The sequence below is a fragment of the Lissotriton vulgaris genome, unplaced genomic scaffold (assembly GCF_964263255.1).
Source record: "Lissotriton vulgaris unplaced genomic scaffold, aLisVul1.2 SCAFFOLD_1770, whole genome shotgun sequence".
NCBI lineage: Eukaryota > Metazoa > Chordata > Amphibia > Caudata > Salamandridae > Lissotriton > Lissotriton vulgaris.
Window position 1 is genome coordinate 318,241 of NW_028241569.1, and position 25,945 is coordinate 344,185.

General features: G+C 48.6%; 1 protein-coding gene across 1 annotated transcript in view; it reads right to left on the reverse strand.

Moving 5' to 3' along the window:
* LOC147670616 (uncharacterized) overlaps positions 1-23,190 on the reverse strand; it is a 51,300-nt gene extending 28,110 nt beyond the window's left edge. The window contains exons 1-3 of the mRNA XM_086948127.1: positions 23,103-23,190; positions 14,760-14,870; positions 4,999-5,673 (exon numbers count right to left, since the gene is read on the reverse strand). Coding sequence (XP_086804253.1) covers positions 4,999-5,673; positions 14,760-14,870; positions 23,103-23,190 — 874 coding nt within the window. The remainder of the gene's footprint in view (positions 1-4,998; positions 5,674-14,759; positions 14,871-23,102) is intronic.
* Positions 23,191-25,945: the final 2,755 nt, after the last annotated feature.

Sequence of the window (25,945 nt, forward strand, 5' to 3'; positions counted from 1 at the left end):
GGGTCTCATGGCGCTAGAGGAAGGGTGGGGAAATTACTTCTCAAATATCCAAGTTTTAAGTTGTTTTCTGAATGCTAGGTGGTTCTGAGTAAGGCGAAGGTGAGTGGGAAGTGAGTTCCAGGTTTTAGCTGCCAAGTAGGAGAAGGATCTACCTCCCATGGTGGTTTTGTTGATGCGAGGTACAGTGGCACGGGCTTGGTTGGAGGATCGCAGCTGGCGGGAGGGGGTGTAGAAGGATAATCGTGTGTTGAGGCATTCGGGTCCAAGTTCGTAAAGTGCTTTGTGTGCGTGGGTTAGGAGGCGGAAAGTAATCCTCTTATTTACGGGGAGCCAGTGGAGGTTTTTCAGGTGACCAGAGATGTGTTCTTTACGTGGGATGTCTAGTATGAGCCTGGCAGAAGCATTCTGGATGCGTTGTAGTTTTTTCTGGAGTTTTGCGGTGGTACCGGCGTATAGTGTGTTTCCGTAGTCCAGGCGGCTCGTGACCAGTGCGTGGGTGACCGTTTTTCTAGTTTCCGTGGGGATCCAGCGAAATGTTTTTTTGAGCATGCGAAGAATGTTGAAGCAAGATGATGAAACGGCGTTGACTTGTCTGGTCATCGAGAGTGAGGAGTCTAGGATGACGCCCAGGTTCCGTGCGTGGTCCGTCGGGATGGGTGCTTTTCCAAGGGCTTCTGGCCACCAAGAGTCATCCCAGGCGGAGGGGGAGGTGCCTAAGATGAGGACTTCTGTTTTGTCTGAGTTCAGTTTCAGACGGCTGTGTTTCATCCACTCGGCTACTTCTTTCATTCCTTCGTGTAAGTTGGTTTTGGCGGTGGTAAGGTCTTTGGTGAGTGATAGGATCAGTTGAGTGTCATCCGCGTAGGAGATGATGTTGAGATTGTGTTGGCGAGCGATGGCAGCAAGGGGGCTCATGTATACGTTGAAGAGGGTGGGGCTGAGTGACGATCCTTGTGGCACGCCGCAGATGACTGCAGAGGCCTCTGACTTGAATGGTGGGAGGCGGACTCTCTGTGTTCTTCCAGTGAGGAACGAGGTGATCCATTCCAGTGCTTTTCCTTGGATTCCTACGTCTCTGAGGCGCTGTAGAAGGGTGCTATGACAGACTGTGTCGAAGGCAGCGGAGAGGTCGAGGAGGATGAGGGCGACTGTGTCTCCATTGTCCAGTAGAGTTCGAATGTCGTCTGTTGCTGCGATGAGGGCGGTTTCAGTGCTGTGTTTGGCTCGGAAGCCGGACTGTGAGGAGTCGAGGGATTTGTTGGCTTCGAGGAAGGCGGCAAGCTGGTTGTTGACAGCTTTCTCAATGACTTTGGCCGGGAATGGAAGAAGCGAGATGGGGCGGTAGTTTTTGAGTTCGGTGGGGTCAGCTGTGGGTTTTTTCAGAAGGGCGCTGAGTTCTGCGTGTTTCCAGCTTTCCGGGAAGGTGGCGGAGTTGAGGGAGCAGTTGATGACATCTCGGAGGTGTGGTGCTATGATGGAGTCTGCTTTGTTGAAGATGTGGTGAGGGCATGGGTCAGTTGGGGATCCTGAGTGGATGGAGTTCATCAGGCGGATGGTGTCCTCAGTGGAGATTGAGTTCCAGTCGTTAAGGATGTTCAAGGGGGGTGAAGGTCCTGCGGAAGGTTGGGTGGGTTGGTCTTTGGGTCGGTTGTTGAAGCTGTTGTGGATGTCTGCAATTTTGTTGTGGAAGAAGGAAGCTAGGGAGTCGCAGAGGGCTTGGGAGGGGGTGATGTCGTTGGAGTTGGCTGATGGGTTGGTAAATTCTTTGACGATGTTGAATAATTCCTTGCTGTTGTGGGCGTTGTTATCTAGACGGTCTTTGAGTGCGGCTTTCTTGGCAGACCGGATCAGTTGGTGGTGTATGCGGGTGGCGTTTTTGAAGGCGTCCCTGGTGCTGGTGTTTGGGTCTTTTTTCCAGGCCTTCTCGAGGGAGCAACAGAGTTTCTTCGATTTCTTAAGGTCATCGTTGAACCAGGAGGCGTTTTTGCTGCCTAGTTTGCTTTGGCGTTTTTTCAGCGGAGCTAGGATGTCGGCGCTGTTGGATAGCCATTGGGTGAGGTTGATGGCTGCTTGGTCGGGGTTTGAGGAGTGGGCGGGGGAGTTTTGAAGAAGCGATGAGGAGATCTGGTCGATGGTGATTTTGTTACAGTTTCTTTGCAGAGTAGGTTGAGGATGGTTGTGAGTTGTGGTCTTATTGTAGATAAAGTGTACGCAGCTGTGGTCCGTCCAATGGAGAGTTGTGGTGTGACTGAAGGAGACATGTTTGCTGGAGGTGAAGATAGGGTCGAGTGTGTGACCTGCGATGTGGGTGGGCGCAGAGACAAGTTGTTTGAGTCCGAGGTCGGCGAGATTGTCCAGAAGGGTGGTGGCGCTGCTGTCATTGCTCTTTTCCAGGTGAAAATTGAGGTCTCCCAATAGAATGTAGTCCTTGGAGGGGAGGGCGTGTGGGGTGATAAAGTCAGTGATGTCGTCACTGAATTGTGCACGGGGTCCTGGAGGTCGGTAGAGGAGGGTGCCTCTGAGTGTGGTCTTGGGGTCGGTGTGGATCTGGAAGTGGAGGTGTTCGGCGCTGGCAAGGTTGATGTCTGAGCTGGTTGTGATGCGGATGGAGTTCTTATGGACGATAGCGATTCCTCCTCCTGTTTGCTTGATGCGGTCCTTGCGGATGATCTTGTATCCTTCTGGGATAGCAATGGTGATGTCTGGGGCTGAAGAGGCATTCATCCATGTTTCTGTTAGGAAGGCGACGTCCGGTGAGATGGTGTCTAGTAGATTCCAGAGGTCGATGGCGTGCCTGTGGACCGAGCGGGTGTTGAGCAGGATGCATTGTAGGTGGTTGGTGTCAGATATCTGGTTGGTGTTAGTGGATGAGGAGTTTTTCTTGGTGCCGTCGAACTTGCAAGAGTAGCATGTGAAGGGTCCATGGGTGTGTCCAGGAGCGGCTTGGGCGCAGTTGGAGAGTCGGCCGGGGTTAAGGGCTAGGAGGGTGGCGTCGTCGTATGTAATGCGGGAGGGCTGGGCATTGCGTGGACCAGGGGGTCTGGCGCTGGGCGCGGTCCAGGCGCGGACGGGCGTAGACGGGCTTACCTTTGGCGCACCTTCGGCGCGGATTGGGCGCGGTCGCTGCGCGTGAACGCTGCGCGGAAGTACATCAGTCATATAAAGGAGTTGGGGGAGGGGCGAGGGCGGAGCAGCTGGGAGGCGGGGTGGATATCCGGGGAGGGGAGACTAACAACAACAAGGTAGTAAACAAGATGGCAGTCGGGGCACACAATTGCAATCCAACGCTAAAAGTTACTTCCAAACTTAGTAAAAGTCACTCAGATCTGGCAGCGCTTTGGGTGCAGCAGGGCGCTTTATAAAAATATGGATTCAAATTCAGCAGGGAGCTTAGTTAATTCTGAGTGTGGGGTTTCAATTGTGTGAAATAACCAGCTGTGCGCCTTCACAGTGGAGGGTGCCATTTAAGGGCTCCGTGCAGCAGACTGACTACAGAAGTGGGTCCCAGGGAAGAGAAATGGTTTCTTCCACAGGACACGTAACTGTGGATAGATGAGCTACAGGTGCAGAGATGAGTGGACGCTGAATTGGAGGAATGTGCGTGCGGAGTCCACTGAACCCCTTGTGTGGAGAAGTAGGGAGTCAGGGAATTCCCTCATCTGTTGTAGCACATGAAGAAGACATTAAGGCATTTATGGGGGTCACTCTGAGGGGGTTTTACGCCTCATTCCTCACTCACAGGACCAGTGGGTCACTGGACCACCAGTTCTTTCTGGCGAACTGTGGCTCAGGACTCAGGTGTCCCCGTCAGGGCTGAGCAAACACTTGGATAAATCAGATGTGGTGGAAATTTCAAAAACGGTATACTTTTCACTGACACTTCTTTAGTGATAGATACACAGCATTTATAGTCCATTAGTTGCCTCATTGCTTCTGGCAGGAGATTTCCTTTGTCATTAGAACAATATTTCCTCCTGTATCTGACGGTTTGCATATAATACTCTCCGTTTAGCACACACACATTTATATATGTCCCACAATAATAAAATAACATGGTTGTATGATAACTTTTCTATAGCATGGTATGATATGGCCTGTCATTGTATAGTAAAGGATAGCACAGAATGGTATGATATTGTATGGTATGCTATGGCCTGCCCCTGTGTAGTATGGAAAGGAATAGCCTGTCATTGTATAGCATAGTGTGGTATGGTATGGTCTGTCATTGTATAGTAGGCTTTGCCTAGTCTGAACTGCCGTAGTTGCCTGAAAGAAAAAGTCCCACACAAACCGCCGGTAACATGGCAGTTTTACTAAAGTTTCACAAAGGATTACAAATAAACAGCAGTCGACTGAACTCACTGCAGAAGTACCGCTCTTTGCACCGCGACCAAGCTCCACTTGAAACATCGTGCATTCCCCAGCAAAGGAAACACACACAGAGACGACAGCTTTACGCAGCATGCTACAATATCTTTAATCAGAAATAATGTCCAGAAGAAACATGTTCTAGAAATCCAAACTTGTACTTGTCAACATAGATGGCACGAAGAGGCAGCAATGTCCAATGCAGTGCACGCGCATTGAGGGATGGGAATGGGCTTTAGTCCCACTTCCACGTTGTAGCCACTTTTCCCTTATATGGGGGGTGGTTTGAGGGGCGTCTCTCCCTTTTTCTCAGTTTATGGGTGTTGTCACGTTCCTCATGTGTGTAAGTCACCATGTGCTTCATGCTGGTCATGTAGTGTGTATAAGTCACTTTTTACTTCACATTTTGTTTGTTGTAGTGGTTTTTGTCTCATCTACATAGTTTGTATTATGGGTCACTGTCCCATGTTTGCACTCCTAAGTTTCCTGACGATGTAATGGGTTGAGTCCCATCTGCTCAGTTTATGTTATGGGTTACAGTCCCATTTTTGCATTTATGGTCCCTTACATGAGGGGTGGCAAGTTGGGTTATTGTCCCTTCTCCAAATTTTACATGGTTTGGTTCCTTACCTAAGGAGCAGGTACGTGGATGCAGTCCACCCATAGTGTTAGAGTTCTGAAGGTGCGTTTTTCCCTTGTTTCTCTTCACAGTGGTAGAGTTCTGGAGGTGCGTTACTCCCTTGTTTCTCTTCACAGTGTTAGAGTTCTGGAGGTGCGTTACTCCCTTGTTTCTCTTCACAGTGTTAGAGTTCTGGAGGTGCGTTTCTCCCTTGTTTCTCTTCACAGTGTTAGAGTTCTGGAGGTGCGTTTCTCCCTTGTTTCTCTTCACAGTGTTAGAGTTCTGGAGGTGCGTTACTCCCTTGTTTCTCTTCACAGTGTTAGAGTTCTGGAGGTGCGTTTCTCCCTTGTTTCTCTTCACAGTGTTAGAGTTCTGGAGGTGCGTTTCTCCCTTGTTTCTCTTCACAGTGTTAGAGTTCTGGAGGTGCGTTTCTCCCTTGTTTCTCTTCACAGTGTTAGAGTTCTGGAGGTGCGTTTCTCCCTTGTTTCTCTTCACAGTGTTAGAGTTCTGGAGGTGCGTTTCTCCCTTGTTTCTCTTCACAGTGTTAGAGTTCTGGAGGTGCGTTACTCCTGTGTTTCTCTTCATAGTGTTAGAGTTCTGGAGGTGCGTTACTCCCTTGTTTCTCTTCACAGTGTTAGAGTTCTCTCGGTGTTTTTCTTCCGTATTTCTCTTTACAGTGTTGCTGCCTGTGACCCGGAATGGAAGCTATGGCCTGCCAGACTCTCAGCTGGGTGAAGGGACATCACCCAGGGAATTCAAGACCACCTGTCCCTGGAGTACCAGTGTCTGCCTGCTTGCCAAGACCAGTGCACCCTGGGAGAAAGATGAGAGCATCAGGGCCCACCCGTCTCATTCTCCCCCCTCCCCTCTTCCTCAACCGAGGCACCTGGCACAGTATAGAAGTGTGGGAGTTGCGCAGGCAAATGAGCAATAAATATGTCTTTCAAATATAATTTTATCATGTTATGATTGCTGTGTATTCAAGACAGATTAAATGTCCAGCTATTTAGCGGTGATATGCCTGTCCTCCCTGAGGCTCGTAATAACGGTTGCCCCAGGCTCGCCTCTGCACTGCCCTGTCCTCTGTATCATTGTTGGTCTAAAACACACAGGTCTGTGCAGGCAAACTGGCGAGTTACTGGTGCTAACGCCTTCTGAAGGCGAGTCAGTATGGCTGACAGAAGAACCATCTTCGGATTTTTAACTCTCCTCCAAGGGCGTTGTTGTTCAACTTAAGGGGTTTGTATCAGCCTTTTCTTTCTTCGGAAAAGTTTTTTTGTCTTTTTGACCTTTACTATTTTTTTCATTTTGTTTAAGGACATAAACACTGATGTGGTCTCTTCTAACTTTTTTCAAGCTTTTTTGGCATCAGCTTTTTTTGTGTGTTGCAGGGCGGTGCCAGCCATGAGCTCCATTGGCGCCTTGAACAAGAGGTTCCGAGATCACTGATCCCTGAGCTCAAGTTGGGAACGTCAACAAAGAGGGCAAGAGAATATATGATTTTTTATTCCAAAAGAATCCCTCCTGCTGTAAGGTAATCTGTGAGCATGCCAGCCTGTAGGGTAGTGCATATGTGTTTCTTCTAAAGTTTCTCCAGTTTATCAAGTAGTGTTTGAACACTGTTGCTGGTAGAAGGACGTGGGGTTGAGACAAGAGGTCCACTAATGGCTTCATTAATGTATTCATCTGAATTGAGGGAGTTTCTCTAGAGCTCAGATAATGCTGCTGAAGAGGGTTCTGTCAGCAGAAGAAACGAATAACAAGCTGTTGGATGGACATAACGCTGGGATACATAGAGTGCCCTCTAGCTGTGACAGCTCCATTGTAGAACCACCGTCAGTGAAGGCTTCAGTTCCCCATGAGACCCCGCCAGAGCACCCCGGAACAGAGCACCCCACCATGGATTCCCGGGCACACTAGTACCAAAGGGAGGGGCACTTAAAGCGTCACCAGGACATAGGTCAGAGTGAGCCTAACTCCTTTCCGTTAAGAAGGAAGAGGCTCGCAGCCGCTTTTTAGGGGCATTCTTGGAAACTTTGTCTGATTTGGGACTAACCAGTGTCTTTGAGCCTGATTACAGACTCTGGGAAGGTGACTGATCTAACTCTGTGCATGGCACGGGACTGCAAGGACCAGCAGTCTCCGCACGCTCCGAGTCAACGCAGCTGGGCCTCTTCCAGCCCCCCTCTTCCCGGAAGTATTTACGGCTCGCAGCCCCCGCTTCGCGGGAGCCGCTCGCAGCCACTTTTTGGGGGCATTCTTGGAAACTTTGTCCGATTTGGGACTTACCAGTGTCTTTGAACCTGATTACGGACTCTGGGAAGGTGACTGATCTAACTCTGTTCACGGCGCGGGACTGCGAGGACCAGCATTCTCCGCGCGCTCCGATTCAACACAGTTAGGCCTCTTCCCACCCCCTATTCCCTCTATTTAGACACTCCCCTACCCGCGGGCCTGTTTTCGCCCATTCTAGCCCAGAATAGTCCGGTCCGGGCCACCCCCCTAAATTCTTTTAATAACTTATTACTCATTATATGAAACCTTAATGCTGTATGATTATAAGAGGTAAATACAATGGTTTATTTTCTAACGTGAAGGTATAGTTTTTCTTTTAACCTTCTACTAAGAGCAACGTTTCAAAATCTGGTAAGCTCTTAAATGGTACCCTTGACAATTTTATTACTAATGCTAACATTGCGATAGACCAAGGGATAATTCTTATGGAACGCCGGGTGTCTCAGGACCTGGCCATGGCAAAAAGATCCTCTATGGGTCATTTTGCGACCGCGCGCACGCCAGAACATTCGCTTAGAGTAAATAACACTATTGATGTTGAAGTCCAGATACACGATATCCCAACACACGAACAGGTACACCCAACATCAAATTCTGATTCCCAAGTTATGGCACACTTAAATTTTACCCACAACTCAACTATAAATAGTGAAATGGCGAGTCTCCCGGACATACAAAATACCAGACAACTACGAGAGCGTAGAGAGGGAGCGATACCTAAAAGAAAACGGGCCAACATCCGTGTAATAGGAGGCAGAAACCCAAAGGTTCCAAAGGCCCAGGGCAAGAGTGATATATCGACCAGGCAACAGGGGCCTTTGGTTACAAATCCCCGACTAGTCACACAAACCAACCGCCGATGACACCGAGTCAAGATTTGGTTGCTGGAGGGGGGGCAAGCATAGATCCTACCATTAAGGCGATAGATGGTCCTTTAATGGATAAGCTAGGGACGCTGTTAAAATCCCTCCTTAAACCATTACAATCCAGATTATTAAATACAGAGAAACAACTTTGTCAGCTCCTACCGGTTAATAAAGAAGGACCAATGATAAGGAAAGATGCAACAATAAAGAAATCTCACTCACTGTGCAGAAATTGACCCCTATGAACCCTAACACCCAGGGGACTAAACAACCAGTAGAACCTGCCCCCCGGGCCCCCAGGAAAGGAGACCTTACAATCTAAACCTAGCCCCAAAGAGAGTGGAGTGGCCCTGGCCAAGGGAGTAAGACAGGAGGACCAAAAATTAAATCTTCCCCCAGAAACCAGTCCATACTTAGTGGTACTAACAGGTGTCCCTGAGTTAAGTGATCCCACACAGGAAACATTTAAATCTTTGAAGAATAAAGCCGTACATTGGTTGAACACAAACCGTCCCCTACAACACCACTTTACGAGTGAAATTCTAATGGTGCGCAGAACACCATGGGTGGGTAATAGCAGAAAAACCATCCCAGGGGACTGCGTATTAGTGAACTTTAGGCACCCCCGCACAGTGACTCATATTTGTAACTGGAGACACCATAACGTTTCGACAAAGATAGAAGCCCGACCGCTCTCTTACTTCTATCCTTCACCCTTATTAGATAAGCGGAGGGGGGAATGGACTAGGGTCACAAACCGCACAATGAGGAGGATGGAATTCGATGAGTTAGGTTCTTGTAACGATTGGATAGATATACCGACTCAAAATAGGTTTAGCGGCTTAGAGAATGTAGATTGACATCAGTTGCCGTATAGAGGTACACCTGGATGGGGGGAGGACATGGTTCGTATTATTCCCCTAAACCAAGTAGGACTGAGAACATCGATTTGGTGGGCAACAGCGGGCAGGGCAATTATGGCTTAGCAAGAGAGCTAGGGAAACACTATGTACAAGCCCCGCGAGAACCACTGATCTTAAACGAAGGAGGAGGACACGAACAAGGTATAGTTAATCATTATTTAGCTATAGGAGCCACAACGGTACACAATATAGTTAGGAGTCTTGCTGACCCCGATGAAGATCGAGAACTAGGAATAGAATATTCCCAGCTGGCTCCAAGGGAATCCCTAGCACAGATTGCAAGGGATAGTGAGATATCTCCTTGTGAAAAGGAAGCGCTGGCAAATAAGAGTTCAATTATACTAAGCTTGTTAAACTGGAACGTAGCTGGGCTCACAAGTAAATTTAGCGACCCAGCATTCCTCCCCTTTATAGATAACTTCTCCATTTTCTGTTGTCAGGAGAGTTGGAGCTAGATCCCATACATATAAATGGTTTTCAAACTTTTCACACCCCTGCAAAACCATCTGCGAGTAGGACAAACTCAGGAGGTCTTTGCTCTAATACGGTGAATATAAACATTTTGGAACATAATCTGGGGTCTGCCTATTATCAGTCCCTGACACTTAAAATGGGAAGAAATCAAACCATCAGGCTGATTAATTTTTATGATAATGCACCGAACGTAGACTCTGTCCATGTTTTTAACGAACTTTCACAAAGCCTGTTAAATGCAGACAATGATAGTCAGATGGGGATATGCATTTTATGGGTAGGGGACTTCAACTGCCACCTATGCCCCCATAGTTGCTCCAGGATTTGTAGGATGGAAAATATTAAGGGAGACCCGTGTACCCATTTTCTTCATTCAACCCATGGAAATTTCTTCAATACTTTTCTATTTCAACATGACCTGGGCTATATTAATGAATTGTGTAATCCACAGGTGGATTTTAGCCCAACATTTAATGGTAGGGGGTGCAACTCAGTACTAGACTTCGCTCCGGCATCAAATTGTTATTCGTGTAATGTCTCAAATTTTAAAGTAGGGGACCTCGCAATCAGTGACCACTTCCCCATTAGTTTCTTTTTTACTGTTATGGCAACAAATGACAACAAGAACAGGGCTGTTGTTGATAACCTTTATAACTATGGACTGGCCCTAACAAAATTAAATGGATACTCCATTGGCTGGAATAAAGTAGAGCCCACAGACTTTCTTACATGCCTCTTAAAAAACTATTTTTAGGATTTTACGATTTGCCTCTGAGAGATTAAAGAAAACACCCTAGTTACTGCAGCTTTTCATAGGATCTCGGAAGAGATCAGGAAACTTCTTACAAGAACAAAAAGAAAAAATATAAAAACTAGAGGGGAGGGATGGTTTATTACAAAGTGTAGTAAAGCTCACGGGGTATTAATTGAGAGCCTTAAAGCTAACCCAAAAAATGCCTCAGAGATAAAAACAGCAAGGGCCAACTATTAAAAATAGAATGGTACTATTAAAAATAGAAAGAACCAATTAAAACAGGAAGCATGGCAAGCTTTACATCAAGCATGCATCCTGAAAGACAACATTCGCTTTTGGAAAGCGGTGAAAGACCCTTTTTTTCAGGCCAGGAGAACGGACACCATTGAGGTGGCCATAGAGGAAGACACCTGGGTAAAACATTACTCAGAGCTGTACAAAAAAGACGATACCCTAGGTATTGACCATACTGTTGTTCGTGGTCTAGAAGTAACTAACCCCCAGGCACTTTTTCCTTTAAATATTACCTTTTCAGTCTCCGAGGTAGAAGCAGCTATAAGGGAAAGTGCCGCTGGTAAAGCCCGGGGTCCTGATGGGGTCCCTGTGGACATCTATAAAACCAAGATAGAACTATGGGCCCCCCTCTTAACTAATGTTTTAAACAGTAGTAACGACACAGCTTTAATAACTACCTGGCAAGAGGCAATTTTGGTTCCTATCTATAAAAAAGGGGATAGAAATGACCTGATATGCTATATGCCAATTTCCCTACTTGACTCTTTGATGAAAGTAGCGGGGAGAGTAATTTTAAATAGATTACATGCATGGGCAGAGGACACTGGAGCCCTTTCGAAGTTCCAATATGGATTCAAAGCGGCGTTAAGTACCGTTGAACAGGAGCTAAATTTGGCATTAATGATAGGGAAATTCGTGGTAGCAAAAAAGGGAACTCTATTCCTTACCTTTGTCGACTTAAGTTCGGCATTTGACTGTTTGAGCCACGAAATCCTATGGGACACCCTACAAAAACTGGACATTGATACTAATATGCTGAACTTTATAAAAGAGTTATACCGAGGGGCTGGTGCCAAAGTAAGATATGGGAATGAGGGAGAATGTACATCAACTTTCCCCATAAAAAAACGGGTCAGGCAAGGTTGTATACTTGCGCTTTTTCTGTTCAATCTTTATATTAGCAGTATTGGAAATTATCTTATTAGTTTTAACCTGGACTACCCTCGTATTAATGGTTGCGCCGTCCCGATACTATTGTACGCAAGGACCCAAGTTGCACTCCAGAGAGCGCTAACACTCTTCGCAAGTTATATGTGTAATAGAGGTTTAATAATAAATATAGGTAAAACCTTCAGTATGTGTTGCTCTCAAAAGAGAAATGTGCAATGTAAATTTTTTATAGATCAGTCAAAGATAGAACTAACAAACACCTTCTCATATTTGGGTATTAATTTTAATAGAAACGGGTCATGGTCTTCTGCTGCTAATACAAGGAAACTGGCCTTTTCCCGAGCTATTGGTGCAGTACGCAATTTTGCAACCAGGTTGGGGGGACGACCAGTTCACATTTAGAAGGATATTTACGTCTCCAAAAGTATATCCACAGCAATATATGGTGCTGGAGTATGGGGGATTGCTGATACCGAGGACATTCAACTACATGAAAATACCTTCCTCAGATACTTACTAGGTGTACCGAGATCGACTTCGACGTTTGTCTGCCATAAGGAGCTAGGTTTGGCCTACATTACTGATCTCATAAAACTGAGCCCTATCTTGTTATGGCACAAGATATGGACTTCGGCAGAAACTTTTTTCAATAGGGAGGTTGTAATGGACTGTTTGAAACTACAGGGGGCAAGCAAAATTGACTGGTTAACATATGTTAAGGGTCTTCTAACCGAGATAGGATACCCGGAATTCTTTGATTCACCAAACGCCATGGCCAATATCTCAAGGAAAAATCTGGAGAAAAGCTGTCTTATTTTCCTGGATATTAAACGCTGGAAAGCTGAAAGTAAAAAGGTCTCCGTCCAGGAAAATCATTTGATGTTGCAGGGATCAGGCATTCAGCAGTACCTGCTCCCTACAACGAGCAGCTACGCGCGTATGCTCCTAACACGTTTTAGGGTTGGCAATTTCTTTAGATTAATTACTTTCCCTGAACCTAACAGCTGGACAAAGGATCTAATTCTATGCCCATGTGACAATATATCTCAACAGTCGACATCACACTCCATCTTGTTCTGTAAATTTTACTCGTTGGCCAGAAAAAAATATCTTGGTGTGTTACTGAAGAGATGGGGTCTCAGGCAATGCAGACCAGCCCTGCTGAAACTTCAGTTGCTGGAAGATGAAATGTCTATTTACCTCGTGTCTATGTTTTAAAAAAACGTAATTAGATGGAGACTAACTATGAATTGAGGTTTTGGTTCTCTTTTTGTAAATAAAGTGAAACCCTATCTATCTATTTTAATTGTAGTCCAGCCCCTCTGAATTTTTTTTTTTAGCTGTCAGAAGAGGAAATGTCCTTTTAACTTCGGGTTCATGTTCTCTTTATAAAAGAAGGTACTGAGCCACAGACTATACGTGAACTGGGACTGTGCTCCTTCTTCTTCTTCAAAGAATATTTTATAACTGTTAAATATTTCCATTATGTATTATATGTGCTTTTATGGTTTTAAAAATGAAATCGAATAAAGCTATCTTTGATCTTGATCTGACCCAATATCGAACCAAAGAAATGCTAAATCAAACCACACCTTATCCAACCCTATCGGAATGATAAAAAAAGTTTAAAGCCTGCTGCACACTGTTCGGTGTTCTTTTCATGTTGGTGACCTATATGGAACAGCGCTGCGGAGACACAAGTGAAGAAGACACAGAAAAGCACCTGTAACCCTATCTCTAGGGTGGAGGGGTCAGCAAACGGAACCTCACAGAACTCAAAACCCTGCCAAGAACTCCAGGGCAACCTATTTCTGAGGGAGTGGAAGAAAGAGACTGAGTGAGGTGGGAAGGGCAGGTGGGGTAGAATGGGGTGGGAAAGGCAGGTGGGGTAGAATGGGGTGGGAAAGGCAGGTGGGGTAGAATGGGGTGGGAAGGAAGGGCGGGTGGGGTGGGAAGGGTAGGTGGGTTAGAATGGGGTGGCAAGGGGTAGGTGAGGTAGAACAGGGAGGCAAAGACAGGTGGGGTAGAGTGGGGTGGTGAGGGCAGGTGGGATGGTGAGGGGAGGTGAGGGGTGGTGGGGTAGAGCCGGTTGGTGAGGGGAGGTGATGTTGTGTAGTTCCTATAAATACATAGGATCAGCGCGTTTGTTGGACAACATAAACTGAGGGATTGGTGTCTAGATTGATTACGGACCCCTCCACAGGATATGTCAGCCTATAGATCAGCTAGCTCACAGTGCCCCTATAAGTCCCCAAACCCTACTAAGGAATTAATCGTTTCTGGCAACCATTGAACATGACAACCCCTTAAGGGATCGTGGAAACAGTGCAATACTTTTCGCTCAATCGTGCTCACTTAGTCTCAGAGAGATACACAGAAGAAACGTTGGGACTGTTTTCAATAAGCATTTATTGAACCAGCGCAATTCTAGTATAAAACATGTTTGCTGAGCAATCAATAGTTAGAAGCAAATGTATATGATTACAAGCAAACCGTAAATAGAAGGTAGAGTTCTACTATGTTGCTAAAACAGTGAGTATATGCAGGCATGTAAACATGACAGTAATCAAGCGTACTCCTACGATGCTGATTCTACCTAAGTGTATCTAGCATGTATGTGGGTGTGAAGCCTAGGAGGCAACCCCATTACCTGATGGGAGAGAACAAAGGACCCCATCTTTGTCATGAGTTGAACACCCCGCAAGGGATGTCAGACCGCTGCGTGTTGAAACCTCAGGGTGCAGGGACATCCGTGTCAGCATAGAAGCGTCTCCTCTTCCTACCTGTTGAAGGTGTCGTTCTTTTATACCTGGAGGTAGTCATGGAAGTTCTAACTAAATCAATATGTTATGATTGCGATTATGCAAATGAACCAAAATCAATAATTGCAATTATGCTAAATAGCCCTGCCGCCCGTGGATGAAGATAGCAATGACTTTTGTACAGAGTATGTACATCCTATTATGTATGCCGTTAACTGGCTAAAAAGTAGAAGCATGAATGTCATAAGTAGTTTTATGTGCAGATCCTACCAGTATTGGACTAATGAAGAAAACAATGCAGAGGTGAGGGAAAGTAGAGCCTGCCAAAGGAACAGAGGAAGAGGAGAGCACTGAAGAAATGTCCATAAAGGGTCAGAGACAACACCGACTGGAGCACAGAGGAGGGAGGAGTAACAAACCGGAGACAAGCAGATCGAACCCACAAAGGAGTATTATTACTAGTAGAACGCTTTGGAAGCGTAATGCTCGCACTGTGGGGGGATATCCACTCACCTATAAGGACCCTGACGCTTCGACTCTTCTCGGGGTCTGGACACTGCACCGGGCAGTGCGGGGGCCCTTCCTTGTCTGTTGATAAACGAGTATGCTTAGAATCTGCCATGACTGTAAAAAACAGAACAAATTAAATGAGACTCAAAAGCGCCAGAAAGATCCCACAGAGGAAAGGGCGGGACACAGAAGGACACAATGTCCACAGAATGTTGTTAAAAGCCCTTTCAGTGAGCCGGAGGGAATTAACAGGGGTTGGGGGGGGGGGGATTTAGGGGGATGTATCACTCTGAAGACAGGCGGGTATGATTATCCTTCACAGTCAGGAAAGATCATAGTGGTGAGGGAAGGAAAGTAACCTCTAATGTGTCTGAAACATGTATGTGCTTGACATGTTCACAGACCAGCAGAAATGACACTAATGTGTCTGAAGCATGTATGTGATTGACATGTTCACAGACCAACAGAAATGACACTAATGTGTCTCAAGCATGTATGTGATTGACATGTTCACAGACCAGCAGAAATGACACTAATGTGTCTGAAACATGTATGTGCTTGACATGTTCACAGACCAGCAGAAATGACACTAATGTGTCTGAAACATGTATGTGCTTGACATGTTCACAGACCAGCAGAAATGACACTAATGTGTCTGAAACATGTATGTGCTTGACATGTTCACAGACCAGCAGAAACTACACTGTGTCTGAAGCATGTATGTGATTGACATGTTCACAGACCAACAGAAATGACACTAATGTGTCTGAAGCATGTATGTGCTTGACATGTTCACAGACCAGCAGAAACTACACTGTGTCTGAAGCATGTATTGTATTGTATTGTAATTGCATTTATATAGCGCTTACTACCCCTGACGAGGCGTCGAAGCGCTTTTTCGGCAGGTAGCACGCTACTCCGGGACCCATAAAGGATTAGTGTTAAATTAGTATAGTGAAACATGCAAGTACATTTTGAGTGGTGGATAGGTTAGTCCGTTATTTGGATCTGGAATGATAGCAGAAGGATAGAGGAGGACAAAGGTTTGTATTTATTTATCGCTTGTTGACACACGCTATTCAGGAAGCCTATAAAGGATTGAGACACAACTGTGCCTGAAGAACGACTGTATTCCGAAGAAAAGGAAGGGTCAGCTGAGGGACGTGTAATGTTTCACACTTTGACTGCTAAGGGCTTTCCGCCCTGTCTGCTATTTCAATGTCTTTGGGTCACTCCTTCATAACTTTAATAAATATTACACACATCAAATACTCAAACTAGCTTGGGTGGATTTATTCAGAGACCACTTGGTGTGCCAAGGGCTAGTAGGCCTTGAGCGCTGGGGTCGTTTGCCTCTGATGCTCGGGGTCCTTCCTACTGTGGCTCTGAGGACCAGTGGTAGGGATGATGATCAGGCTTCTCAAGCTCAGAACTCAACAATAACCCAGCAGTGCAATCATGGATTGCCCAACTCAGAGCTTGATTTTGTGCGATACTACACACAATATGCAGCAGATGTGAGAGCTTAGCGGGTGCAATGGATTTCACCCAGATCTCTTAACTGGTTGAAAAGTTTCATTGCTACGTCCATCTTCTTATTGCGTTTGCGCAGGCCCACCATACCTAGGGTTCGGAGTAATCTCTCTCCTTTTAGCTTGGATCTGAGTTCTCTCACTGTAGGTGCAGTTAACCTCTCTTAGTTCATGCACTCGGTTCACCTACGAGTCGCCACAGGTTATGTTCTTCCGCAGCAGAGTCCACCAGTGCTTCTGCTGGCTCTCTTTCAGAGGAGACATGCCAGCTGCAGCAGACAGCAATGGAGGTGCCCAAACCCTGTGCAGGTGGGTGGCTTTGGTGTCGTTGCAAGGGTCTGACTGGTTCTGGGCTTCAGATGAGGTGATTCAGAAAAGGGGGTGGTGATGAACAGAGTGTCTGAATTAAGCAGACCACTCTTACCCAGTCCAAAGATCAGGGCTTGATCCATCACCGTTTTTTAGCTCACTGCACCATCCCAGCTCAGAACCTGGCTACATGCAAATTAGTCTGTTCCTGGCCCAGTGCATCATGGGAACAGGGCAGACCAAACTACCAAGCCAATTCCTCCCCAGAAAGGAGACAAGCTTCCGGGGACCGGTTTCTGGCATTTCAGCCGTCGTCGGCCCGGCTTGCTTGAATCCTGATGGTGCAATGAGCAAGGGACTCACATCTGAGTATACCCCTCCACGCTTATGGTGGACAAAATGATTCAGAAAAGGGGGTGGTGATGAACAGAGTGTCTGAATTAGGCAGACCACTCTTACCCAGTCCAAAGATCAGGGCTTGATCCATCACCGTTTTTTAGCTCACTGCACCATCCCAGCTCAGAACCTGGCTACATGCAAATTAGTCTGTTCCTGGGCCAGTGCATCATGGGAACAGGGCAGACCAAACTACCAAGCCAATTCCTCACCAGAAAGGAGACAAGCTTCCGGGGACCGGTTTCTGGCATTTCAGCCGTCGTCGGCCAGGCTTGCTTGAATCCTGATGGTGCAATGAGCAAGGGACTCACATCTGAGTATACCCTTCCACGCTTATGGTGGACAAAATGATTCAGAAAAGGGGGTGGTGATGAACAGAGTGTCTGAATTAAGCAGACCACTCTTACCCAGTCCAGCAGTGCAGTGCAGTGCAGTGCAGTGAGCTAAGAAACGGTGATGGATCAAGCCCTGATCTGTTGACTGGGTAGGAGTGTTCTGCTTAATTCAGATACTCTGTCCATCACCACCCCCTTTTTGAATCGTTTTGGCCACTACGAGTGTGGAAGGGTATGCTCAGACATGAGTCCCTTGCTCACTGCACCATCAGGATTCAAGCAAGCCGGGCCGAAGACGGCTGTAATGCCAGAAACCAGTCCCCGGAAGCTTGGTCCTTTCCAGTACAAGAATTGGCTTGGTAGTTTGGTCTGCCCTGTTCCCATGATGCACTGGGCCAGGGTCAGACTAATTTGCATGTAGCCAGGTTCTGAACTGGGATGGTGCAGTGAGCTAAAAAACGGTGATGGATCAAGCCCTGATCTGTTGACTGGGTAGGAGTGTTCTGCTTAATTCAGATACTCTGTCCATCACCACCCCCTTTTTGAATCAGATGAGGTGGGTCTATGGTCCACTGTTTCTAGGGTCACGGGACGCTATGATGCAGCGTTCTGAAGGTGGCGCAACTCCATCACGTGACACCTTGTCAATTCAGCAGCATGGGCCACTCAGGCCCGGTCCACAGATGTTGACGCGCAGGCCGCTTGAGCATAGGATGGATATGTGGCACCACAGTTCGCTCAGGCACAATCCTGACAAACAATTTGCTTGGAGTGACCGGACTCATGGTTCTTAGAGCACACAGATTGCTCCCCTAAGTCTTCCTGGGCAGGCAGACTCAATGCTTTGAGGTCCTGCTTCTTCTCGCTCTCCCTGGTCACTAACAACTTCTGCAAGATTGGCAAGCTCCTTCCCTTTCTCAGTAGGCAGGTTGGCTTCTAGGTGCTTGAGGACAGGGGAGCAGCATGTTATGTTATGTTAATAAGGCATTTATTGAGCGCATATCACCGATTGGTTTCTTAGCGCTGAAGTAGCATCTTACTTCCAAGTCAGGCTACAGGTGTTGTGGCCTCGCCTCTTTGAGGCTTGGTGTCAGGCCGACAGGGGCTCTACTCGCACAGCAGGCCTTTAAGTACTCCGTGGTAGTAGTGTAGTCTTGAGCCTGGAGTTCCCACAATAGAGGCACAAAGTGGTGTGAGCTTTCTGCACCTGTCTTTCAGCATCCTCACAATGGCACCAGGGAACTGACAAGTGGTTTGCTTCACATAAAGGAATCTTTACACTCTGTACAGAGACCCTTCACCCAATCTTCCGAATGGCAGTGCACAGGAAGACTAACGAGCAGCCCCTCGCAGCACATGGATCTGACTAAATTCTTAAAAGAGCCCCATTTCCTCTTTACCCACAGGGGTCAACTCTGTCTAGCTTTTGGAATCTCAGCAATACACGACATCCCACCCTCGCAAGACCTGTGCGAGTCGCTGGCCACCTTCTTCCACCGCAAGATCACAGACATCCACGACAGTTTCAATGCCACGACCGCCCCGACAACCACTGAGACCTCCGCCCCCACCACCATCATCCGCACCAACTGCCTGCTCTACTGGACCAACATCAACGACGATGACACCATCAAAATCATTAACACCATCCACTCCGGATCTCCGTCAGATCCATGTCCACACCACATCTTCAACAAAGCCAGCACATCCATCGCACACCATCTCCGGAAAGTCATCAACACCTCCTTCGAGACAGCAACCTTCCTGGAGAGCTGGAAGCACGCCGAGATCAACGCCTTACTCAAGAAACCCAAGCCGAACCCCAAGGACCTCAAGAACTTCCGGCCCATCTCCCTGCTCCCATTCCCAGCAAAGGTCATCGAAAAGACAACTGACCCACTACCTCGAGGAGAACAACATCCTGGACCCTTCCCAGTCTGGGTTCCGCAGCAACCACAGCACCGAGACTGCACTCATCGCAGCCACCGATGACATCAAGTCCCTGCTGGACAACGGAGAAACGGCAGCCCTCATCCTCCTGGACCTGTCAGCCGCCTTCGACGCGGTCTGTCACCACATACTATGAACACGCCTCCACAACGCTGGGATCCAAGAGAAGGCCCTGGACTGGACCACCTCCTTCCTCTGCGGCAGAACACAGAGCGTCCGCCTTCTCCCCTTCCGCTCCGAAGACATCGAGATCATCTGTGGCGTACCCCAGGACTCATCCCTCAGCCCAACTCTGTTTAACATCTACATGGCACCGCTCGCCCACGTCGCCCATCGGCACAACCTCAACATCATCTCCTACGCCGATGACACACAGCTGATACTCTCCCTCACCAAGGTCCCCCACACCGCCAAAACCAACCTTCATGAAGGAATGAAGGCCGTCGCTGAATGGATGAGGAACATTCGACTGAAGCTGAACTTGGACAAGACAAAGGTCCTCATCCTCAGATCCAACCCTTCAGGCTGGGACGACTCCTGGTGGCCGACCGCACTGGGAACCGCCCCAACACCCACCGACCATGCACGCAACCTAGGGGTCATCCTCGACTCCACCCTCTCCATGACTAAACAGGTCAACGCCGTCTCCTCCTCCTGCTTTAACACCCTCAACATGCTCCGTAGGATCTACATGTGAATCCCCACTGAAACGAGAAGAACAGTCACCCAGGCCCTTGTCAGCAGTAGGTTGGACTATGGAAACGCCTTCTACGCAGGAGCCTCAGCCAAATTCATGAGACGGCTCCAACGCATCCAGAACACCTCTGCACGCCTGATCCTCGACATCCCTCGCCGCAGCGGCATCACACCCCACCTGAGAGACCTGCACTGGCTCCCGGTCAACAAGAGGATAACCTTCAAGCTCCTCACCCACGCACACAAGGCACTCCACAAAACCGGACCAACGTACCTCAACAGCCGACTCAGCTTCTACACCCCCATCCGCCAGCTCCGCTCTGCCGACCTCGCCTTCGCTACAGTCCCCGCTTCCGAAGAGCGACCTCAGGCGGCAGATCGTTCTCCCACCTCGCCGCAAAGACCTGGAACACCTTCCCCATCCACCTATGGCAGACCCAAGACCTGCTGACCTTCAGAAAACTCCTCAAGACCTGGCTTTTTTGAGCAGTAGCAGCATTCCCCACCCCAGCGCCTTGAGACCCTCAAGGGCGAGTAGTGCGCTTTACAAATGATATGATTGATTGATTGATTGATTGACTTTGGCTGTCTAGGAAAACGACGTCTCTTCCCTCCGGTGTACATGAGCAGGCCATGGGCTTCCAAAATGGCAGCCACAGGGCTCCCTCATTCTGGTTTATTGAGACACCTATGGATGTTCCTCGCAGGTCACGTACACATACATGCACATTGGACACTTTTTCCTGTCTCGCCCTGTCTGTCTTCTCTGCTTTTTCTCTCTCTGATCTCTCGCCATCCTCTTTCTTTCCCTCCTCTCCCTTTGATTATGCCTCCCACTTTGGCTGCTGAAATAAGTGGCGGCTGTAGGGTTTAAAATATGGCCTCCGAGGTCTCAAGCCTACTAGGGAAATGCCAGATGAGATAAAAAGCCAGTCCGTCACTATGACCTGGGTTAACATGTAAAAGCAGAACTTCACTCTAATGAGCCGGTAGGCAACCACTCCGGTGACACATATAACAAGCATTGGCATAGCCAATAGGTCTCGCTTTTGGGACCTTATAAGTGTTTAGCCATGCAACAGTAGATGTTGTTGCACCAATGATATTATGCTGCATTATTAAATACTTAAGGTCCCAAAACCGAGACCTATTGGCTATGCCAATGCTTGTTTTTGGTTATCTGTGTGCAATTTTCCCGCTGTACTCTGTCTTCTTCTGGTTCTTTTCTTCGGGCTGTGTTCTATGTATGTTTCTATGCTGGTGAAATTATCGCTGAGCCTCAGGTCTCTTCTGATTCTTTTCTGGCTCTGCTCGGGCTGTGTTGTCGTTTGTTTAGTGGTAGTTTTGACTGTGCAACAATTATAGCAACGGACAAAAAAGTTACATTGGCCCGTCTCCGGCGAATGCCGCTTTGCCCCTGCATGCATGCAAGCATGGTACTGCTGCGCGTCAGTGACCTCGGCCTGGCTAGTGACTGAGCGCTGCTTATCTCAACAAGAAGAGATGGAGCGGGCCTCCTCACAACTCCCAGCTCACTCACCAAACAGACACACTAGCCACGTACCAACAACTGGCAAATCACCACCCTCACCCCTTTCTACCCTCCGCAGGCAGTGCACCCTCTTTCGCAGTAGGCCGGAATCACACACGATGCACACAGGGGCAACGGGTGCAGTGTACCGGAGCCCAGCGGCCCGTGTCCTTATTTGCACTAGGGCCGAAGACACAAGGGCTACGCCATCGGTTGGTTGCACATTACAATGCACTGACGCATAATGAGATTTCTAAATACGTCTCCAACAATAATCACTCACTCAAACACGGTACCCAAACACACACAGCACTCTGTGTTACTCAAGTGCAATCATATTTACTAAGTCCGTAGGCACACACTGAACGTATATGCTCACTAGTAATGTGCTGCTTATAAACACTAGAGTTGCACACTACTGAACACCCCCACACACTGAGCTGGACTGCAACTCGGGCGCACACACTCCATTCCAGATGCCCTACACACACACAGGAAAACTTAAAAAACATGCACTGTATTCACACACCGCACTCACGCAAATCACAGCTGTCACCAGGCCTTGTTTGTGATCAGGGGCGTAACGGATGCTTTTGCGGTAAGGGGACTCCCAAACCTTTCAGCAGGGGGAGCATTCTGCCCAAAGTCAATGAAAACCAGTGAGAAACGGGAGAGTTAGAAGGCCCTCATCACATTCTGCAAGGGGCATCATTTTATGTTTCGCCACTCTAAAACTGCTTTCACTTAACCACACGTACCAGTCAGAAACCAAGTCACAACGGAAATACACTCCTTACACAAACACCACCAGTAGCACGCACTCCCACACGGACCACATGACGGGCATGCACAGGCCATTCTAATAGGCGCGCGCCCTCACCCTAACCAAAACTTTGCGGTACTTTGCGGTACAAAAGGGGGTGGTGATGGACGGAGCACCTGAATCAATCAAACACTCACACCCAGTCAAAAGATCTGGGTTTAATCCATCACCGTTCTTTAGCCCACTCTGCCACCCCAGTTCAGACATGGCTATATGCAAATCAGTCAGACCCTGTGCCTCATGGGAACAGTCCAGCCCGAACTGCCAAGCCATGCCTTCCCTGGACCGGATTCAATCTTCCAAGGATCGGTTTCTGGCTATCAGCCGTCTTCAGCCAGGCTTGCTTGAATCCAGTGGCAAAGTGAGCAAGGGACTCACGTCTGAGCATACCCTGCCACACTTATGGCGGCCAAAAGCGGTACAAAAGGGGGAGGTGATGGGAGGAGCATTTGAACCAATCAAACACTCACACCCAGTCAACAGATCTGGGTTTAATCCAAGGTCAAACTAATTTGCATATGGCCATGTCTGAACTGGGGTGGCAGAGTGGGCTAAAGAACGGTGATGGATTAAACCCAGATCTGTTGACTGGGTGTGAGTGTTTGATTGGTTCAGATGCTCCGTCCATCCCTTTTGTAGCGCTAACCAAAACTTCAGCATCGGACTGTGTGCCAGCTCGACATGGAGAAAGCCAGGCCACCCCAGCCTGGAATACCAGCTGATGCCAGAGAATAGCCGAAAGCACGCGGGGCGCTCGGTGCGGTGAGTACAGACCTTTGACTCCGCCACTGGCATCGTCGCTCTGGTTAAACTGGAAGAGGAAGTTAAAGTCAAACTCGGGCTCTTCCCCCGGGGCGCTCATGGTCTAAGGGGTGCAGTTCCTTCACTGACAGCGGGTGACAGGTCAGCAGCCATGAAAGTTAAAGCGAGGCTGAGGGTGTAAAGATGACCAGGATACCACAGAGGGCACCACTCTAAGGTGTTTCACTGGCACATGACGCCGGAAGTCCATGTATGGCGTTTACCTCGCGAGAGCCAGCATGATCATTACTAACAGATGGCGCCGCTGCTGGCTCCTGTGAGGTAAACGCCATACATGCACGAGAACTGATAGGAAACCGTGCAAAACATGCACGAGTTTCAAGATAAGCGCTGAGCGATTACAAGAGGTTCCTCTAAGCAGTGCTTACGCACTGCCTAGGCGAGACCTAAAAAGGTCTGGTCACAACTACTGATTCACAAAACATGGTACATGGCCCCAATCAATCTACATGCTAGACCCATGACATGGACGGTGTCCATTGTACGAAAACTGAGGTTACACTTCATGTGCCCTTTCAGCTCACATGTCCAGGACTGTTGCAGGTCCTCATGCCAGTTCCCCCTGTCACAGTTCTTCCATCCAGCTTGCTCGCAGTCTGCAACGCTCTGCTGCCTGTCTGCGCCTCCTCTGCTCGTTTACTGCTCTGTTGCCCCATCTCTGCACGTTTCCTGCTCTGTTGCAACTCCTCTGCTCGTTCCCTGCTCTGCTGCGTGTCTGCGCCTCCTCTGCTTGTTTCCTGCCCTGCTGTGTCCCCTCTGCTAGTTTTCTGCTCTGGTGCGCCTCCTCTGCTTGTTTCCTACTCTGTTGCCCCCCCCTGCTGGTTTCCTGCTCTGTTGCGCCTCCTCTGCTCGGTTCCAGCTCTGTTGCCCCTCCTCTGCTCGTTTTCTGCTCTGGTGCGCCTCCTCTGCTCGTTTCCTGCTCTGTTGGACCTCCTCTGCTCATTTCCTGTTCTGTTGCGTCTCCTCTGCTCGTTTCCTGCCCTGTTGTGTCCCCTCTGCTAGTTTTCTGCTCTGTTGCCCCTCTTCTGCACGTTTCCTGCTCTGTTTCACCTCCTCTGCTCGTTTCCTGCTCTGTTGGACCTCCTCTGCTCATTTCCTGTTCTGTTGCGTCTCCTCTGCTCGTTTCCTGCCCTGTTGTGTCCCCTCTGCTAGTTTTCTGCTCTGTTGCCCCTCTTCTGCACATTTCCTGCTCTGTTGCACCTCCTCTGCTCGTTTCCTGCTCTGTTGCGCCTCCTCTGCTCGTTTCCAGCTCTGTTGCCCCTCCTCTGCTCGTTTTCTGCTCTGGTGCGCCTCCTCTGCACGTTTCCTGCTCTGCTGTGTCCCCTCTGCTCTTTTCCTGTTCTGTTGCGCCTCCTCTGCACGTTTCCTGCTCTGTTTCCCCTCCTCTGCTCTTTTCCTGTTCTGTTGCATCTACTCTGCTCGTTTCCTGCCCTGCTGTGTCCCCTCTGCTAGTTTTCTGCTCTGGTGCGCCTCCTTTGCTCGTTTCCTGCTCTGTTTTGTTTCTTGTGCTTCTTTTTCTGTCTTCCGCTTTGCCTTTTCTGCCAGATACTTGCAATCAGGCACTCAGGGCAGGGAATCAGAACGGTACACTGTGAGGGAACAGTTCAGTCCCAACACCTTTTCATACAGGTTCTTGCTCTCAAAATAAGAGACTGGGAAATAAGCCAGGGCTCACTACATACTTTTGCAATAGGGGTACAGTGAGGGATCAAGGAGAGAGGCACAGTGAGGGGCACAGTGAGGGATCAGGGAGAGAGGCAGAGAGAGAACCAGGGTGAGGGGCACAATGAGGGATCACAGAGAGAGAATCAGAGTGAGGGGCACAGTGAGGGATCAAGGAGAGAGGCAGAGAGAGAACCAGAGTGAGGGGCACAATGAGGGATCACAGAGAGAGGCAGAGAGAGAACCAGGGTGAGGGGCACAATGAGGGATCACAGAGAGAGGCAGAGAGAGAACCAGAGTGAGGGGCACAATGAGGGATCACAGAGAGAGGCAGAGAGAGAACCAGGGTGAGGGGCACAATGAGGGATCACAGAGAGAGGCAGAGAGAGAACCAGAGTGAGGGGCACAATGAGGGATCACAGAGAGAGGCAGAGAGAGAACCAGGGTGAGAGGCACAATGAGGGATCAGGGAGAGAGGCAGAGTGAGAACCAGAGTGAGGGGTACAGTAAGGGATCAAAGAGAGGCAGAGTGAGACCAGAGTGAGGGGCACAATGAGGGATCAGGGAGAGCGGCAGAGAGAGACCAGAGTGAGGGGTACAGTGAGGGATCAGGGGGAGAGGCAGAGAGAGAACCAGGGTGAGGGGCACAGTAAGGGATCAGGGGGAGAGGCAGAGAGAGAACCAGAGTGAGGGGCACAATGAGGGATCACAGAGAGAGGCAGAGAGAGAACCAGGGTGAGGGGCACAATGAGGGATCACAGAGAGAGGCAGAGAGAGAACCAGAGTGAGGGGCACAATGAGGGATCACAGAGAGAGGCAGAGAGAGAACCAGGGTGAGGGGCACAATGAGGGATCACAGAGAGAGGCAGAGAGAGAACCAGAGTGAGGGGCACAATGAGGGATCACAGAGAGAGGCAGAGAGAGAACCAGGGTGAGAGGCACAATGAGGGATCAGGGAGAGAGGCAGAGTGAGAACCAGAGTGAGGGGTACAGTAAGGGATCAAAGAGAGGCAGAGTGAGACCAGAGTGAGGGGCACAATGAGGGATCAGGGAGTGCGGCAGAGAGAGACCAGAGTGAGGGGTACAGTGAGGGATCAGGGAGAGCGGCAGAGAGAGATCAGAGTGAGGGGCAC